Below are 20,950 nucleotides of genomic sequence, written 5' to 3'. Positions count from 1 at the left end.
TTTTATTTATTAAGTTAACGAGTTAATAATGAAATAAACGTGAAGGGAGAAAGCACGTGCAAAAACTGGCTAGCTGGCCTAATAAAGGGGAAAAAAGATTATTACATAATCGAGAAATGTTTTGTTGTTCTTGTATATTAGTTATATATCTTCAAGCTACACATTATAACTTTTGTCATCATTATCAGACGCTACAGCCGTAGGTACTTTAGCCTGCTACCTTTTTTTCTAGCCTGTTTCTCCAACCGTTCATTTCCAATAACTTCTTAGCAACGACGACAAATACTTAAAATTGCAAACCTAATCAGTTTTTTGTTGTTTTTCTCATAATTCCAAAAGTTAGGTTCCTTTTTCTTCTATTCTGAAGAGACCAGGAAAAGGAACTGGAGGAATCGGTGTTCTTGTATGTTTTTCACTTAGTTTGACTGAATTTACCTTCTTTAAAAGAAGTTTTTTAAAAAAGACTGTGCAAGTGCTTCTTCTCCACCGAATTATGTAAGCATTGCTAAACTTAAAGGTTTCTTCCAAAGTACTTTTTGTAAAATTAAGGTTGGTTCGTTTGTGGATGTCAACAAAATGCCTAGAAATCGAACAACTTCAGGAAAAATACGACACCTTTAATATTCATAAAAAAGTAAAAGAAATGACAGGTAGACACAAAAAGAGACAAGCAACAATATTAAAAAATGATAATAACGAAATAATTATGGGTACAGAAGACAAACTAGAGAGATGGAAAGAATACATACAAACTCTTTTTGACGACGATAGACCTTGCTCTCCACCATCCACAGATAATCGAATAAATGAAAAAGGCCCAGAAATAACCAAAGAAGAAGTGATTCATGCAGTAAAATCTCAGAAAGATGGAAAAGCCACCGGTCCAGACAATATCAATGTCGAAATACTTAAACTAATTGCAGATAATGAAAGTAAAAGCCTAGATTTAATAACAGCACTATTCAATAAGATATATGACACAGGTAAAATACCAACAGACTGGCTAAAATCAACATTCGTAGCATTACCAAAAAAATCGAACTCCTCACAATGCGATGATTATCGAATATTAAGCTTGATGTCTCATGTCCTTAAAACTTTTCTCAGAATTATCCATACACGAATTTACAAGAAGTGCGAGTTCCAGATGAGTGACACTCAATTCGGATTTCGAAACGGATTGGGAACACGAGAGGCTCTCTTTGCTTTAAATGTGTTAACGCAACGATGCAGAGACATGAATGTAGATGTATATGCATGTTTGATTGACTATCGAAAAGCATTTGACTGCGTTAACCATCAAAAGATGATCGAAATTCTGAGAACAACTGGAGTTGACGAACAAGACTTGCGAATTATTTCAGAACTATACTGGCACCAAACGGCAACAATTGAAATAGAGCACACAACATCCGAAGACATACAAATCCGACGAGGAGTGAGACAGGGTTGCGTCTTATCACCGCTACTCTTTAATTTGTATTCGAAGTCTATATTCAGAGAAGCGTTAGACGAGGTCCAAGGCGGAATTAAGATTAACGGAATCAGCATAGACAACATCAGATATGCTGATGATACCGTCTTAATAGCAAGCAACGCACAAGAACTACAAAATATAATAAATGCGGTAGTTCACCACAGCGAAATGTTCGGTTTACATCTAAACGTTTCCAAAACTAAAACTATAGTATTTTCAAAGACACCAATAAACGTACAGGTGTATGCCAAGGGTCAAATAATAGAACAGGTAAATTCCATAAAATATTTGGGAACAAATATCAATAGTCAGTGTAATCCAAAAAAAGAAATCCTATCAAGAATCGAACAAGCAAGGAAAACATTCATGAGCATTAAAACATTTTTTACAAGATCAGACCTTAGTCTACAGCTTAGAATCCGAATGATCAGATGTTACGTTTTTTCTGTCTTACTGTATGGCTGTGAAAGTTGGACAATGGACTCTGAAATAGAAAAAAAAATAGATGCCTTTGAGATGTATATATACAGACGAATGTTGAGGATTCCATGGGTACAAAGAGTTACTAATGTTGAGGTACTTCGTCGCATGTGTAAACAAAAAGAATTACTAAGAATAATCAAAGAGAGGAAAATGCAATACTTGGGTCATGTGCTGAGAGGCGAAAGATATGAATTACTTCAAGTTATACTGGAAGGAAAAGTACAGGGCAAAAGATCAGTAGGAAGACGCCAGAACTGGTGGCTGAAAGACCTGAGGAGATGGTTCGACCGCTCATCCGCAGAGATCTTTCGCGCAGTAGTTTCCAAAACTACAATTGCCATTTGGATCGCCAACCTTCGAAAGGAGACGGCGCAATGAGAAGAAGAAGGAATTGACATTATCTGACATTATATGACATTATCTGACATTATATGAAATAGCAAGGTATTTGTGGTTATTTGAATTTTTTAATTAGCCACGGCACAGTGGTATATAGCAATGAAGCATTTACTTTTTTTTTGACTGGCGCAATTGTCCGAATCTAATACAATTTCAAGATCCTCCGGATTTTGATGCTTCTTCTTCTTTTACGTTCTACTTCGTGTGATATATAACAGTTAACAGGTTCTTGGCCTTTTTGCATAATATCACATACTGCAAAATTGATAATTTTGATTTATAGTAGAAACAGGATACTTGTCCATTTGGGGTTCGTAAGGAAGCCTGCCGATCAAAATATGCCACCAGGTATGACTGTGAAATTTTCTTTTTATTTTTCTCGTTCTCCTCTCTATTTAAGATTTTCTTCAATATGGATTATATATTGGACATATAAATTTTTTGTTATTGTAAATTTTAATAAGAATTTTGACATCGATCTTTTATAAGAAAGAAGAAAGCAATATATTCGTGATTAAAAATGGTTCTGTATATTAACGTTCGAAAACGAACGCCATATTTAATATTCTTAGACACTTCTTTGTGGTTATCTTGTTTTCTTTACGATAAAAATAATTTACAAAAATCAACAAATTTGTTTTTTTGTACAAATAATGCAAGAAAAAACATAAAATGCAAAGGTTATATCGGCACAACTAGCAAAAGTGAATAAATATCTCCGTCTTTAGTGATACTTTGTAATATTATAAAAGAAAATGAAACGTCTATACTGACATAACTCAAAAATGCCATTATGGCAGTAACTTTTAAACAAAATTGAATGAATTTCTTAGTGACATATACGTCATCTAATGAAACTATCGAGAATTAATGTTGTGCCTGTCTTGCTGCAAGATAGTGCGTTAAATTTCAAATTCAATTATAAACATTAATAGAATTTAGTGATTTTTAAGATATGTCCCTATTGCCGCTGGTAGGAGATATATACAGATATTTTGATTTTTTTTTTCCAAAAAATGAACTATGAGCTGGATCAATAATTAATGCAGGGAGCAGATATCGTTAGAATTGTAAAGTCATAACGACTAAACTGGCTTAGTCATAATAGCGATCATTCGCCATAATCGAGTAATAAAAGTAATCCGGAGATGGAAACCCCAAGGAAAAAGAACAAAAGAGGAACGCCCCGTAAAAGGTGGATAGACGATGTAGAGGAAAATCTCAAAACTGTGAACATCAGGCAGTCGCGAAGAACAGGGCCGACTAGAAGAACGTTGTTAAGCAGACCAAGACCCACAAAGGGTGGTAGAGCCATTTGAAGAAGAAGACCATATACAAATATAGTATCAACAAAATTACTTATCTGGTTCGGACATATACAAAAAATGAATGAACAGAGAATGATCAAGGAAATACTAAAATGACAACCAGACACAAGAAAAACGAGGTAGTACTCTACGAGGTAGAACAAGTAAAAGAGAAAGAATAGACAAAGAGGTGAGAGGAAGAAATATACAAGATAACCTATGGAACGACCGGACAAAGTGGCGATTGGAAGTCGAACAACGGCAAAGAATGTTATAAACCGAAATTTAGTAGTATAAAATGATAAAAAGAAAGATAAAATTAGAAGCTAGGTCTAAAAAAAACTACAATATACTTACTTTTCAATTACTTTGTAACCATTAACAGAATTCTTTATAAGAAAGCCTATATTGAATTAGCCATATAACGATACAAACACTTATGGAGCCGATCATAACATCAAATAGATTAAAAAATATTACAGAACCCATTATGGGAGAAGAAGTTACTTCAGAAAGATTTCAATGAAACTATCTGCCATAAGCAGAATTTTTTTACGCAGCCAAGGCAGTCAGTAATTATCACAAAAACACTGTTACAACTATTGTAATAAACTTTTACTCCAAGAGAAGTTATTTACAACAATCTGTCATACTGCATATGTAAAATTAGAATAATTATAGATTTTTATTGCAGAAAAATGATTTTAGATTTAATTACTTAATTTTTTATTTGCAGGAATATGTTCCCACCAAATGTAATAGAAGCCACAATTTTCCAAGTAAGTACTGATTTTTTTTTTTAAATACCAATACAATGTTTTTTTTTATTTTTAAAAGGATATATTTTCCTTTGCCTACACACGGACGCATATAATTATTTTATTCAAAGTTTAATTAGCTCATGATAATTAGCTTAGTGCTTTAGTATCAATTATAAAGTATTTTATATTTGTTGTCCTTCTTCGGTATAATTTTAGAACTGTTAGCGTAAAGTTGGAAGTCTAAACTTGGAAGTCTAATTTTATTAACTCCTTCAGGACCCTCATCTTTTTTATAGCTTCTACGGTTACAAAACGTATTTTTTACTTAGACTACTACGATGTTCAACAAGAACTTCAAAGTAGCAATTTTGATTAATTATTTGACCTTCAGTACCCAGTAAAAGTAAACAATCAACATTTACTATAATTTTGATTTGCCTATTCGAATTTTTTGGTTTTCAGTGAAGTTAAGAACTTCTAATGCATGAGTTGGCACGTCATATTAGGATCATAGTTATTTATTGTACAAGACGATAAAATTGTACTTTATCTTCGAGAGCGTTTTTTAGCGTCGAGGCGCTAATTATGCTCGTGAAGGTAATGCGATTTTATCGTCGTGTGCAATATAACATTTTTTTCTATAGCAAGACTTCAAGTTCAGGTGAAAAATAGAATTTCAAAGAAAATTGTAATTTTTAGTACAAAAATCGCAATTGTGTTGCTCCGTTGCTAGGGATATGAATTACTCTGTCAACAAATGTCAAACAAATGTTACGTTTTGGTTTTTGCGGAGAATATTGTTGCGTTTTGTGTACAAAGTGAATAAATTCGAAATGGACGGAAAAGAATTGACACAAGAAAAGGAAAACCTGCCATCAGATGTAGAAAATGCAGCGTTGGAAGCAGAAAGTTTATTGTTGCCACAAAAATCTAGGATGATGTATGAGAAAGAATACCAGTCTTTTAAAAAGTGGAAAAGCATTAAGAATATCAATGGCGTGAGTGAAAAAATACTTCTGTTGGTGAATAAAAATTGTGACATTTCTAAATTCAGCAAGTTAACCACCTTACTAAAAAACCTGAGTGGAGGATACAAAGCTAAAAAGTCCAAAATCCTGGAGTCAGATGACACTATTAAATTTCTGACAGAAGCTCCTGATGACGTCTAGTTGTTGATAAAGGTTATTGCTATTTTTGGTGTGCATGGAGCGACTATTTAGGACCTATTATAGGTCCGATGAATTGTACAAGTTAGAAGTGTTTAACGTGGACGACAGAAAATCGGTGATAATCGTTTCATTATCTGATACTAAAACCAAGCAGGAAAGGTCGTTTTGTATTACTGACAAGAAAAGTGGACTGAGTTTCTTGGAAATTGTGAGAAAGTATATTGCCTTGTGCCCCAAAAACGTACCTCACAGTAAGTTTTTTGTAAATTACCGACAGCAAAAATGCACTACTCAACCGGTGGGGATTAACACTATATATAATATCCCCAAGAAGATTGCAGATTTTTTGAAACTTGCAAATTCAGAAATGTACACGGGGCATTGTTTCCGTCGTTCTTTAGCTACTATGTTCGCAAATTCTGGAGCTGATCTAGTAAAAGTTAAACATTTAGGTGGATGGAAATCGTCATCTGTTGCAGAATCTTACATTGAAGAGTCAATAACCAATAAGATTGCTGTATCCAGTGTATACTTGGCGGACCAGAAAATCAATCCAGTACCTCGAATCAAGTGTTTAAGCAAACGAGTACAAGTTGTGATCCTCCAAAAATAGATATTTCTAATAATGTTAATTGTAAAATTTCAGTTGTTTTTAATCCTTAATGTGTTTGAATTTGTAAATTTTATTGAATAAAAAAAAGTTAAAACATTTTATCTACTCTTGCTGTTAAAGTGTCATTTGATCTACCCTTGCGGTTAAAGTGATACTTTATCTACTCTAAACAGTTGTTATAGCAACACTTTAACATTAGCTATGGAAAAAAAATTATAAAACCACGATTCACGCATGTTTTTATCTTTCCAAAAAGTTTGGATCATTGTAAATAACGCTTAAGAATTTCAAAGTAGTAATTTCGATTAATTATTTGACCTTCAGTAGGTACCCAGTAAAAGTAAAAAATCAACATTTACTATAATTTTGATTTGCCTATTCGAGTTTTTTGGTTTTCATTGAAGTTCAGACCTTCCAATGCATGGATTGGCGCTTCATATTAGGATCAAAATTATAAAACCACGATTCACGTATGTTTTTATCTTTCAAAGAAGTTTGGATCATTGTTAATAACGATTAAGAATTCCAAAGTAGTAATTTTGATTAATTATTTGACCTTCAGTAACCCAGTTAAAGTAAACAATCAATATTTACCATAATGTTTATTTGCCTATTCGAGTTTTTTGGTTATCAGTGAAGTTAAGACCTTCCAATGCATGAATTAGTGCTTCATCTTAGGATCAAAATTATAAAACCACGATTCACACATGTTATTATCTTTCCAATCAGTTTGGGTCATTATAAATAACGTTTAAAATGTCAAAACTAATGTTTTTCTGGGCTTCCTATTCAAAAGTAAAATATTTTGACATTTACGTTTTGTATGTTAAATTTTTATGTAAATGTGACATATATGAACACGTACCATAAAAATTTACATATCAGAGAACTCCGTTTTAAATAAACATTATGACTAAAGAAAATTAAACGTTCCAAGCTTCACTACTTTCAACCTTGATGCTGATAGAATGCGAGTTCATGTACTATTGAAGGTGCACTTAGTGTAATTGCAAATAAATGATATATTTAATTAGTAGTAAAAACATAAAACCAGATTTTCAATGTTAATGACAAATTGGAAGTTTGAAAAGAAATAGGAAGAGACGGGTACAACATCGAAAGTTGTACATTGAGATATTTGTGATCTTAATCAGTACGTAGGAGATAGTGGATAGGGCTTTCTTCGGTACGACTATCGCTATCTTGCTAGACAGTAGGGCGGTGTTAAGGGTCCTGAAAGTACCCAAAGCTGGTTTTAATACAAGAGATCTGTAACCACCACTACGATGACTAACCCTAGTCATTGGAGTAACCTTCAGTACTCGTAAGTGATCCAAGGTGTCGTCTACATGATAATCTCTATCAATACCCAACTCTAACCTATCCTCTTGATATCAGTGTCTACCTTGTAGAACCAAGTGAAGATGATCACATTCTGAAAGCGTTACATTCTGCGAGGCCACAGTTCTTTCTCCTTGTCATCGACAACCGTCAACAACAGCGAATAAGAATAGCAACATAGTTTGACAGGCTGCTCAATATATCCATGATTTGAGTTGTTTGACCTTAGGGTTGAAACCCAAAATTAATAAAGCAGCTGATATTTATGCAATAAAATCGATGAAAACTAATGATTTTCTAAATTCTTTTAAAAGAATTCTGAATATTACGTTCCTAATAAGCATTAAGAAGAACATAGAAATAAACAGAAACTGAAAGGACAATAAAAGAAAGAAAACTGCGTTATCTCAGATGCTTAATGCGCGAGGAAAAATACGGTATCTTACGGCTAAAATTGTCAGAAGAAGGCTAATTTTTGTCAAAAATTGTCATTTTTATTATTTTTTACGGTTATTCAAAATTATTTAATTGGTTTACGTTTTGGTCTCAATGGTACAGATATTGCATAATGGTCCTTCGAGCCAGATGAATGTTTTATTACCCTTAAGATGTGAAAATTTCCCATTTTCTTGCCCGTTCTTAAAGTATTATATTTTCTTTTCTGGCTTTGTTATCATAAAGAAATAAACGTTTATTAAGTAATTATAAATTTAGTAATTGGAATTTATTATTTACAGACTCGCACCAAATTACATCCAACCAACGAAAGCGGCACAGGTAAGTAACAGTTATTCTGCCTTCTATTTGAGCATTTATTAACCAAATATTTACTATTACAAGAAAGTATGAAGCTTATGAAAAACTGTATATTTCTAGAAAACAACATCTAAAAAATGGTCTACACCACAACACGACATACACTAATTATATGCAGAGGATAAATGACAGAAATTAAAGCATACGTATGTGAAATACATCGTAGAATACATTCAAAAACTACAATGTTTTAACAACTATCGAAAGAGACATTACTCGAGAATATCTTGAAACAGTAGAAGATAATAATAAAAACAAGTCCTAAATGAAAAAAAGAAGTTACCAAATAGTACTTAAGCTAAAGAACAAGAAATCACTTATTAGGGATTGCCACGACAACATTTGTAAGATGACCATAAACTTGAACAGGATGTTGAATAATGAAGTGAAAAATTTGAATGAAAAAAACGCTAGAGGAAAAGGAAAATCAGATAAAAGATTATCAAAAAATAAATACAACACAGCAGCTAACTACATAGATAAATCTGTCGGCATACATCTGTCGTATAACAAATATTTAAAAATTTTACCTAGCACATCACAAATATAATAAAAGGCGACGAATGAATGGAACCCAAGAAAAACTGGATAAGAAATCTTAAAACATCCATGTTACAGTCCAGACTTAAAGCCGTTTGACTGTTTCTGTTGAACAAATTTTGTACTTTTTATACGATATTATTCAAATTTGGCATAAAAACTATCAAACTTTTATTTAATATTTTTTAGATCTTTATAAGTACAAAATCGACAATGAAATTATCCAAAGTACTAATATCCTCGGTCTAGTGGTAGTATCTGCCGCTTTAGGTATAGCTATAGCTCAACTAGGAAAGGAAGCCAAAGTCGTAGCTGACTTCTTCCACCAGCTGATGGCTGTCAGTATGAAAATTACTTCATGGGTGATATTTCTCTCTCCACTTGGTATCGTGTTTCTGGTATCCTCTAAAATACTGGAAATGGACGATATCGCTAAAACTTTAGGATCATTGGGATGGTATTTTGCTACAGTTATGGTTGGACTGACTGTGCAAGGATTCATTGTTTTGCCATTGTTGTACGTAATCTTAACAAGGAGGAATCCTATTACGTTTATTAATCATATGTCAGAAGCTATTGTCACGGCGTTTGGAACTGCTTCGAGGTAAGTTGATTTTTTACTGTATAATAATAATAAATAAATAACTATTCAAACCTACTATGACTTTGTTTTCAAGTTGGCTATACTTGAAATGCTATCAGAATCGTCAGTTATTGCTTTACTTCTTCCATGTATCTATGCAGGAAAAGAACATCTGGGAAAGAAAACAAGAGTAAAAATAAAGAATGGTTGACTGATGACATTCTGCAGATGATAGACCAAAGGAGATTAATGAAAAACAGGGACGCGAAGAAATACCAAAAAATCAACCAAACAATTAAAAAAGAAATACGAAGAGCCAAGGAGACATGGATGCAAGAAAAATATAAACTAATCGAAGAGCTCCAAGTGAAACACGATCATATAAATATCCACCGAAAGATTCGAGAAGTCACTGGCCAATACAAAAGGAAAAACACACACCTCCTCATATACAAAGACGGGAACATGGAGACGACAGTTAAGAAGTTGGTGACCTGGAAAATGTGCATCGAAGAACTTATCTGGGATTACCTTGGTAACGTCAACAGTTTTTCCTCGTATTTTGACAGTAGTTATGTCTGATAAGACTGGGCTTAAGAGTTTTATATAGTATATATTTTTATACATTTTGTCTTTCTTGATTATGGTCTTATTATTTTGAAGATTTGGTATCTTCTTCTGCAAGTGCCATCCCCGCGGCGGAGGTCGGCAATCATCATAGCTATTCGGATTTTTGAGACGGCTGCTCTGAAAAGTTCATTTGATGTACATCCGTACCACTCTCTCAGATTGCGCAGCCATGACATTCTACGCCTCCCTATGCTTCTCTTTCCTTGGATCTTTCTCTGCATAAACAGTTGGAGCAAGACGTATTTCTCCCCACGTATAATATGTCCAAGATATTCAAATTTTCTTGTTTTAATTGTATTTAAAATTTCTATTTCTTTATTCATACTTCTCAGAAACTCTTTGTGTGTGGCGTGTTCTGTCCACAATATTTTCAGAATTCTTCTATACACCCATAGCTCGAATTATTTCAGCTTTTTCATTGATGTCGCATTCAAGGTCCAAGATATCATTCCGTAAAACAAGGTCGAAAAAACATAGCACCAACCTAACTCTTAGTTCCAATTTTAAATCCTTTGTACATAGCACTCTTCTCACTTTGTTGAAATTTGCTCTAGCCTTTTCTATTCTGATTTTGATCTCCTGAATGTAATAATTTGTGGAGTTAATCATTGTTCCCAGATATGCATATTTGTCCACTTGTTCGACGTCGGTTCCGTTTATTAAAAGATTCTCGTTCTTGACGTTCATTGTTAGACCGTACTCTTTTTCGTACTCCGCTATTCTAGTCACCAGTCTCTGAAGATCTTCAATATTTTCGGCTAAGATCACATTGTCGTCCGCATATCTAATGTTATTAATTGAAACTCCATTTACCTTTATTCCAGCTATTTCACCCTCAAGAGCTTTTTTCAGGATCTCTTCGGAGTAGGCATTAAAAAAATTGACGACAATATGCATCCCACATCTAATTTCAATTTATTCTGACAGGTGTTCGTTAACACGTACTTTTGTTCGCTGTTTATAGTCTAAATTTGATATGATCCTGAGGTCGTCGTAGAGAAGATTTGGTATAACTTACGGATATTCCATTTTTTCTAAATACTGTAATAATTTCTTTTTAGAAAAAATTGTCCTACAATATTTTGCTTTTACTAGTAGAATCGTCAAATTTTACAACCAACTTCAATTTTTAGTTCTGCCACACTTCCCATCACAATTCGATGCTTGGAAGACAAGAACGGCGTGGACTCTAGAGTAGCCAGATTCGCGCTTCCTATAGGAGCAACCATCAATATGGACGGAACTGCCCTTTATGAAGCAGTAGCAGCCATCTTTATAGCTCAAGTAAGGAACGTTCCTTTGGATTTTGGTACGTTGGTGGCCATCAGTGTAACTGCAACGGCAGCTAGTATTGGTGCTGCCGGTATTCCCCAGGCGGGTCTGGTTACTATGGTTATGGTGTTGGATACCGTTGGGTTACCTGCCGAAGACGTTAGTTTGATATTAGCTGTAGACTGGTTATTGTAAGTATTATTAATTTATTTAAATTTTCACTGTTGGTGTTACAAAACTGTAATCAATATCTGAACAGGAACTTACAAAAATTTATGGATAGGAATAAGTTATGTGTAGAAAAAAATAATTATTTATTTGGCCCCTATATTCTTATCTAGGGTTCTACAAAATATATTATTGTGTTCCCTATATACTATTTCACAACCTTGGCTAAATGGCTAGCCATTCAGGTAGTTACTTAAGGTTAGACTCCATTAATTGGTTAACGGAGAAATAAAAATAAGTAAATACACTGGCTAAGTTTCTTTGAAACATGCATTCCTTATTCTTTATCGCTTTAAATTGTATACCATTAGTAACATATTTATGGCTTGCACAATATTTTTTAATTGTTTGCCTGTGGTCTCCCAACGTTTATCAAAATTTTGTAAAAAACCCGTATATTATATTTCTACCAATTTTTTTCAATTTTCTACTTAAATGTAAATTATCTTCCCTGTATTTACTATATTACAAATTTTCCAATCATTATTAAATTTGAAATTTTTGGCGTTAAGGACATATATAGCTTGATCATCTCTTTTGTGGACTGGGTTGTGTACAAAACCATCTTAACCCACGGCAAATTTAATGCATTAGTCAGAGAACTCCAGGAGTTCAAAATCCTGAAATTTACCAGAAGGGGGAATAACAGTTATTAGATCACAGGCGACAAAATTTTTTGCAGACTACCAAATGACTACAAAAACATAGAGTACCCATCCAGTAGAGCGGTACAAGCTGCTACAGAGTTCCATTATACTAATGTGTAACCTTTTATACTTAAATGTAGCTACTATAAAGGTCACCAATCGATATAATGCGAACGGCAGCTACATAGATGGTTGGTGGAGAGATAGTCGTGTTTGAGAAACTAGCTTCTGAAATCGATATTTGGTTGAACAGAACAAATTCATCATCAGATATATATAATAATTTAATTGAGTTCTTCTGCTATGGTTAATGATTTAGGATATGTGGACAATAACTCTAAAATAACAAAAATAAAAAAACTCTTTGTAGCAACCAAAAAACAACCCGACACGGCACTGCAGTTTATCACATTAAATTCGCACTTTATTTATCAAGATGTTACTGAAGAAAAATGATGATAGGACTCTAGTAAACTAAAATTCGAGTAACCCTCTCTGGAAAATTGACTGACTCGGCGGCTTGCGGCTACAGACACAACTGCAAGCTTGTCCAGCATGCTCGTTCAATCTTTTTGTACAAGTATGTACAATTTGCCTTTGGCACCACACGTACAAGCATGCTTGTACGAAATCCCGAATAAAAAAGCGTGCGGTGTGGTGTAAACAATGGTTGATAAAAAGAAAAAGCTATTCTCACATTAGCTTACTAGACTTAGACTAGATTTAGACCTAGACACTAGAAAGTGTGGGCTCGTCACGTACCGTTTTGCTTGCGCAAGCACGCTTAATTCAAGCATGCATAATTAAGATTATTTCAATCCTCAATCCGCTTGTACAATCACAAAGCTTGCACCACATTTCCCTCAGACACTCATGCGTGCCTGTAGAAAAAGATTGAACAAGCATGCTGGACAAGCTTGCGTGTGTGTCTGTAGCCGCCTTTACTAAGAATAAATCTCTATTTATCCTAGCGATGGATAGGATATTATTAGCACTATATTTCTCTAAATAGAAAAGCTATCATCATTATCAGTGGCGTTACAGCTTTTTATGAGCCAAAGCCTTCTTCAGAACAATCCTCCATTCGCCCCTGTCTCTGGCAACTCTTCTCCATGCTCTAATTCCGATAGACTTCAAATCATTTTCTAGGTTGTCTTGGTACCTAAGTCTCGGTCTTCCTCTTCTTCGTTGTCCGATCGGCCCTCTTCGGTCAAAAACTTTTCTGACTATGGCATCTTCCTCTCGTCTGATTACATGACCTATCCATCTGAGGCGTGCTACCTTAATGAATTTTACAACGTCAGGTTCTCCAAATCTTCTATACAAAAATAGAAAAGCTATATATTGCTTTAATGAGATAGCTGCACTTGACAAAATAAAAAAAAATCAAGAGAGAAAGAAAGGTCCTTTCCCCAAGACAACGCTACCAGAAGTATCGATTTTGCCTTAAGAAAGTTACCAGCTCTCATAAGAAACTACTAGTGACATAAGGCCTAAATATAAGCTTTCTCTTCCCATCTAAATCTAGTAATTAAAAAAAAGGCACTAAAATTGACTAGAGAAAATTAGTGTGCCGAATTAGACGCTTTAGAACCTACCCCCGGTGGTGTAAAAGGGTTGCAATTTTACGCTTTCATAAGTTAGCAATAAGCAGTTTAAAAATTGCAAACACATGGACCTCAGTAGCGTATCTGTGGTATGTTGAAAAAAAAAGAAAAAAAAGAATATAGATATTTAAAAAATGTTATACTATACATTGGTATTATAAAGGAATGAAGGAACTGGCTGAGACGACCGGTTTACAACAGGCGGCTTCCGTGAAAAAAATGGACATATATACCAAAGGGGAGATATAACCCATTGCTTCTTATACTGAAGGGAAATATCAACGGAAAAGGGGTCCAGGAAACATGTCATGAAGTAGATACCTTGTATTTAAGTTTTTATGGTATAATCTTCTTCTGTTCTACTCTTATTAAATTCGACAGAGACAACGACAAATAAAACAAACCTTAAGTACGTAAAGAATAAAAAACTTCTTTTTTACATCGATTAAAGTCTATTACGAGAAGAAAAAAGAACTTCCATAAATGAATTAAACTGAAAATAAAGTAACCAAAACTAAAATTTTAAAAAATTCTATTATATAACCCCCATATTTTCATTATCGCCCTACCTATAAATAGAAAATATAGGGCCAAGGCCTTAGAAGAGATTATAAAACACTTTTAATAATTAATATATTTCCAAACTGACATAAAAAGTAGCAAAAATGATAATAATGATTAAGATTAATTACTTAACGTATGGGTCAACAAATACTATTAAAAGAACATTTCGTAATACCAAGGCAGTGTATCGACCGTTTTAAAATATCAATTAGGGAGATAGATTGTAATATTGGTAATTATTCAACAACGCCATCTGTTTTACTGTGTAGAAAGGCGTAAAACAGTTACATAGGGAAGATACTGTACGAGGTCTGTCGCAAAACTATCCGATGTGAGCTCATAACTTCGCGCCAAAACGTTCAAAAGACCTCTGTATGGTACAAGCAACTCTTCACGAACTAGTCGTATACTACAGTTACCAAAGAGAACTATCTAGTTTGTAATAGGGGTGATTTTGTTTCTTTTTTTGCGTCTATCAAATTTGGTTTATAAGTTATACTTGGAACTGAAAAAAAGTTGAGAGAAAACTTTTCAAATGATGTAAAGATTCTTTGAGGATCAATTTATAAACAACACTCGCGTTCTAGTCGACCTTCCAGCACAACAACTAATATCGAACATATGAGCTTACGATCGATAAAGATCGTCGTTTGACAGTGAGAGAACTAAAAAGGGATCTTGGGATTCGGAAAACTTGTATTTCGAGAGTTCTAAAAAACTTTTAACTGATTTAGGAATCATTACATGTGTGTCAAATTCATCCAAAAATTTATAATGAATTTGGCCGCCAGCGAAGCCGAAAACAACTAGGAAGTGGGCTAAGAGATAAATATATGATTAAAAAGATCGTTATCGGTAATAAATCGTGGGTTTGTGGTTATTCGAAAACAAAACAACAATCTTCATAATAAAGCTTCCATCTAGCCATATGTACTTTTCAAATCAAAACTGGTAAATAATTGCAATAATCTTCTTCACAAACTGGTACAAGATAAAAGCGTGTTTTTGATATGGTTGTCCCTCCCAGATTCACCAGATTTTGGTAGAATCTCGTTTAAGTTCCTTTAGCATGCAAAACTTGCATTTGAATACTATTTATTAATCTTCTCTCTTTTTATAGGGATCGTTTCCGGACAGCAATCAACGTCATGGGTGACTCATTCGGTGCCGGCATTGTTTACCACAGGAGTCTGAAGGAACTTGGAATGTTGGTATCAACAGAAGGTAGCGCAGAGGATCCACCAGACTACATCGACGGAGAAGCAACTACTGGAAAGAGCAAATTGACGGAACACTTTCAAGAAAGCATTCACTGAATATTCAAACAATAAAATAAATTCTCCCGAATAAAATTGTTGGCGACAAAAGAGTAGTACTAAAAAACGAAAATAAAAATGAAAATATAGTACACTCTAAAAATGATATTTCAAAAATTGTAGTAGTTTTCAGGTTTAAAATTTCAATAAAATGTACATTAGTGAATCAAGTCTAAAAAGACTGGACTAGGACTATTAAATCATATTAGTACCAAATGAGAAATTTGGGCATAATTTAGTTGTGATCTTATTTGATTCATTTATGTACACTTTTTTTCTACGCGCGAAAGTTTATACTTCAGTTCTAATGTCTTTTCATTATTGGTTTTTAACTTAATAACTTGTTAGTCATTGTACTAGTTTCCTTTTGTTTTCTGCTTTTCATTCTATTTGACGAAATACAGACCAGTATTAGTTATTGAATCATTTATAACAAGAGAATGGATGCATATGCATCGTTTTATGTCTCCTTGTAAATATTAATCTTCAATAAGCAAGACTAGAGAGATGTTGGCATTAAAACGAAGCCAGAAAATGCTAAAAAACTTCAAATAAAAGGAAAAATTAATTGATTTAGCCCTAGAGGAAGATCAACACATTTGACAAACCAGCTAGTTTTTCTAGACAAGGCATCTATGAAATCTATGAAAGCATCTTGAAAGATCTACGAAATCTAGATCTGCATCAGAATACTATTGTTAACAATGGAATATTCTGGATGGTAAATGCATGTACGCTGCTCCTACCATGAATATTATTTTACTAATATGTCAACAAACACAGAACACAACGTACTAGTTTGAGAAAAAGAAGCAAACTTCAATAAACAAGCCAGGAGCCATGTTTTCTAAACCTGCGCCACTGACAGCCCACTGCGCCAACAACTGAATACTATTAGAACCTAACATTTCCAATTGACTCGTTACAACTATCAATAAAAATATACTGATATAATCTGGATATATTGGTAGAAGAAGAGGTTGAACGAATGTTAACTGAAGGCAATGTTGCTGGCTAAATTCTAGAGGAAGGTCTCTATCGGAATTGTCAGACCAAATAATGAACTCGACTGGTTACTTATTCTCGGAAACAAAATAACATGCACAAGGAAGACAGTAATGCTTAATTGAATGGCCTAAGGTCACTATACCTTACGAAGGGTAAATAACACAGGAGAAGGAGTAAAGCAGAAAGTACCCAGACGTGATCAGATGCTGTGTGCTCAGATAGAGAACGAAATATGGACTGGAAATAACAAGAAAACATTGTATTGACGACTATGAATTTATACGACCAGGGTGCTGTGTAGTGCAAAAATTTGGATTTTTCAAATGCAAGTGAACAAGTTCATGAACAAGAAGTAACAAAAAACTGGCCATGGTTTAGGGAGAAAGCCAGTGTAAAACTCTACGAGAAAGACACTTAAAGGAAGATCCCGTTTTCGCTGGATAGACGGCTTGAACAAAATCTGAGGAAGCTGTGAGTCAAAAGATACAGAAGAGTGGCTGAGGATCGATCCTCGTAAAAGGCAGACAATAATTGGTTAGGACTAAAGCTACCATGTGTTGTATCGGCGCAGAGAAATAGAGGTAGTAATAAGTGCCCTAAGCCTATAAGGCACTGTAAATAAACAAAAATACGAGTATGAAATAACACAATAAGACATTTGAGAAGCAAATCAACAAGATCAAGAGGAGTAACGTAGAATGGAAAGAAAAAATTAAGAAATGTATAAGGAACCAGTCATGAACAAGTTGAGTCGTCTACAAGAAGTAACAACAAGCTGGCTATAACTTATGTAGAAGGCCAGTGAAAAAATTCTAAAGAGAGATAGAAAGACATCAAGTAAGATCCCGTCTTCACTGTATCGACATAGAGAAGGTAGTAATAAATGCTTTATGGCTACAAGGTACTGTAAACAAATAAAAATACAAGTATGAAATAACACAATAAGAGATTTGAGAACCAAACCAATAATATCATGAGGAGCAACGTAGACAGGAAAAATAAAAATTAAGAAAGTTTTACGGAACCGTCAATGAAGAATGCTTGTCGCTTACAAGAAGTAACAACAAGCTGGCCCATGATTTATGGAGAAGGCGAGTGAATAGTGTACAGGGAGATAGAAAAAAGACATCGAGGAAGATGTCGTCTTTGCTGTATCGACGTCTTGAACAACATCTGAGGTAGCCAGCTGGAAGTCAAAAAATAAAGAAGAATGTCTAAGGATTAATCCACTTAAAAGGCAGAAAGTTTGTCAGACTCGAAGCTACCATAAGTTGTAGCGAAGCAGGGAAATAGTAGAGTAATAAGTGACCTAGATCTACTAGGTACGTTGTGGACTGTAAGTAAATAAAAATAAAACCAGTATGAACTAACAAAATAAGAAATTTGCACAGCAAACCAAAAAGATTGTGAGGAGACGAGAAGAACTATATCCAAAACAACTAATTAATATGAAGATAAGCCTTCTTAGGAACAGTAGAAAATGTTCACCGGAGAATCTTTTATAGCAGGCGTACACGGATTCTTCATCAAAAATAAGCGCACTTTTTTGTGCTTGATCGTTTTAACAAGAAACAAGGAAAACATTGCTAAACATCAGAGATGGAACAGTGGACTAGAATCAAGAATAATAAATGAAAATAGATAAGTACAATCGGGAAGCAGATAAGAAAAATATTGAAGACAAAGTGGATAGTCTATAAGAACGTATAAGTATTTTCACTACTGTAAAAACTACAACAAACATCAATGATGGCGCAGTTTAGTCGCATAGGTTTTGAAATGTATCGCCTCCGCTACGTCGTCATTAGGACAGCTTCAGAAACTTGAGGCGAAAATATGTCCTTTAGCGCACTGTAATAAAAAAAGAGTGCTGTATTATTTGGAATAAAAATTTGTGTAAATTCTGGACACGCAAATTATTTCGTCTTGTAGCTCTTTTGTTCGCCAACTTTTCATTCAGCGGTAATATAAAACCATTTTAACATATTTTCATGTCGCAATCACAAACGATCAAATCGAAATACTTTTGTTATCAAGCGAAGGTGTTAATGTAAATATATATCTTGAAGATAATATCTTCTATTAACCACGAACTATTTAAGGTGCTAAATAAGTTGCAATTATTCCGTATTATTTAAGGTAAAATTAAATCGAAGTTTAAAATACAAAGTTGTTAACAATGTTGTAACGAAATAAAAATTTAATATGCAGTTAAGATGTGTTTGATATTTGCGAAACTCAAAATTATATTAAAGTTTACGTTTAAGTATATAACAGCATCGATAAGAAACGATATTAAGTAAACTCGTGCATTAAATATGAACCTGAAGAGCTAAAGTGGCTGACATCATCGAAAATATAGCCAGACTAAAATGAAGATGGACAGGACACATAGAATGACAGATAAGATTATTGGAATGGAAAAACCAAGAGAAGATAAGAGAAGCGTCGCACAATTTAAAAAAAAAGCTAAATAAAACTGGAAGAGAGCGGCGCCAGATAGATGGAGTTAAAAACACGAGGAAAGCTCATCTTCAGTAGTGAACTTTCGAAGCTGGATGATTATGACACTTCTAATTTTACTCCTGTGAAATAAAGTGTCATTAAACAGTGTATTTGAAGACTGAGTGTTAAATGTACATGACGCTCTTGTGCAGAAACACCCCAAACCCCCCACTAGTATTGTTCCGAATACACTTAAGCCTTTATGCATGATAGTAGATAAAGAAGGAACCAATTATAGACTTTTGAAACACGAAAGCGAGCGATTATTTTATTTTCAAAAAAAGATACGTACTGTTTATGTAGGAAATACAAAATTGGTTGTTTAATTAACTAAAGCCGTTTAAAAGCAAAATGTACATGGTTGTAAATATATAAACCATCAATTGGCAAAAGTCTTTAATTATTAGCGCAAAGGAGTGACCAGTTGTCTTTGATTGTAAATAATGTTACAAATTAAGCGATTGTCTATAACGACCTACTAATAATTATAAATTATAATATCCTTTATCTCACCTTAACACCATCGAATTATATGGCCCAGAAAATAACAAGCCTCCAACAACAAGAAAAAAGTTCAATGACGAATTACAACAAGCAATAGATCAAGTCAGAGGGAAGATGATAATATTGGTTGGTACAAAAACCAACAATAATAATTAAATAACAACTGTGGGTAAAGATCTATGATAGATTATGTTACAACCAACAAAGATATACATCCATCAAAAATAATCTACGTAAGATGCCTTCCAACTCAGCAGATGTAGGTAGCGCCGATAGCCTAGTATTATGTAAAATAAGAATCATTCTGAAATACTTCATACCCAAGAAAACACAAACAAAAATCAAAGCCGAAGGACTTTGAAATACGGAATCCACAGAATACTTATACAGAAAAAGAATATCAGATAAGGTCACTCGAATGAAATATTAGAAAACGACAACATCGAGGAAAGCTGGGAATAATTCAAAAATATCATAATTAACGTAGCAACAGAATCACTTGGATAGAGGAAAGTAACGAACACTAACATACCAAAAAAAACCTCATGGTTTAGAGAGAAAGTGAAAATAATTTGTGAAGAAAATATGAAAACCTTTTTACAATACAGAACAAACACAACAGGCATACAACGACTATAAACGAATCAGAAATAAAACGAATACGTTAGTTAGATCTTTTAGATCTTTTAATCTAACTTTAGAAGCTGTTGTTAGAAAACTGGATATAAACGGCTGTATTAATACAAGATCAATGAAAATATGCGCATATGCGGATGATGTTGCCATAATAAGCCGCAACAAAAGGGTATTAAGCGAAAAAGTTATAGAACTGAAACGAGAAGCTGCTACATTTGGTCTATATATAAATGAAAGCAAAACAAAATATATGGAGTGCACAAAATCGAATGAACATGAGAATCTGAAGGTAGACAACCATACCTACAAATATGCCTCCACTTTCCCCTACCTAGGCTCAATAATAAATGACAACAACAACATCAGTCAAGAAATACAAGCACGGATTCTTAGCGGTAATAAGTGCTTTTATGCATACAAAGACTTTTTTGGCGGCCTTCCAATGGGTCTTCTGATATACGGCTTGTTGTTTTTACAAATGTTCGCTAATCTATCTGGTCCCATTCGGTTTACATGTTCGTTCCAGTGTTTTTTTCTTGTTTTT

The 20,950-nt window shown here is 33.9% G+C and overlaps 2 protein-coding genes across 5 annotated transcripts in view; one reads left to right on the top strand and one right to left on the bottom strand.

The window, feature by feature from the left end:
- The window catches only part of LOC140445268 (excitatory amino acid transporter 3-like), a 108,897-nt gene extending 89,921 nt beyond the window's left edge, over window positions 1-18,976 (top strand). For all 3 annotated transcript variants that reach the window (XM_072537192.1, XM_072537190.1, XM_072537189.1), the window contains exons 3-7: window positions 4,403-4,445; window positions 8,288-8,327; window positions 9,096-9,510; window positions 11,253-11,582; window positions 15,558-18,976. In XM_072537192.1, the coding sequence (XP_072393293.1) occupies window positions 4,403-4,445; window positions 8,288-8,327; window positions 9,096-9,510; window positions 11,253-11,582; window positions 15,558-15,753 (1,024 nt within the window). In that variant the 3' untranslated portion in view covers window positions 15,754-18,976. The remainder of the gene's footprint in view (window positions 1-4,402; window positions 4,446-8,287; window positions 8,328-9,095; window positions 9,511-11,252; window positions 11,583-15,557) is intronic.
- The window catches only part of Zip48C (Zinc/iron regulated transporter-related protein 48C), a 252,599-nt gene that overhangs the window by 155,546 nt on the left and 76,103 nt on the right, over window positions 1-20,950 (bottom strand). The window lies entirely within an intron of this gene.

Source organism: Diabrotica undecimpunctata, chromosome 7, assembly GCF_040954645.1.
Source record: "Diabrotica undecimpunctata isolate CICGRU chromosome 7, icDiaUnde3, whole genome shotgun sequence".
Classification (NCBI taxonomy): Eukaryota; Metazoa; Arthropoda; class Insecta; order Coleoptera; family Chrysomelidae; genus Diabrotica; species Diabrotica undecimpunctata.
Note: the sequence above shows the minus strand (reverse complement) of the source record. Positions and strands in the feature narration are given on the sequence as shown.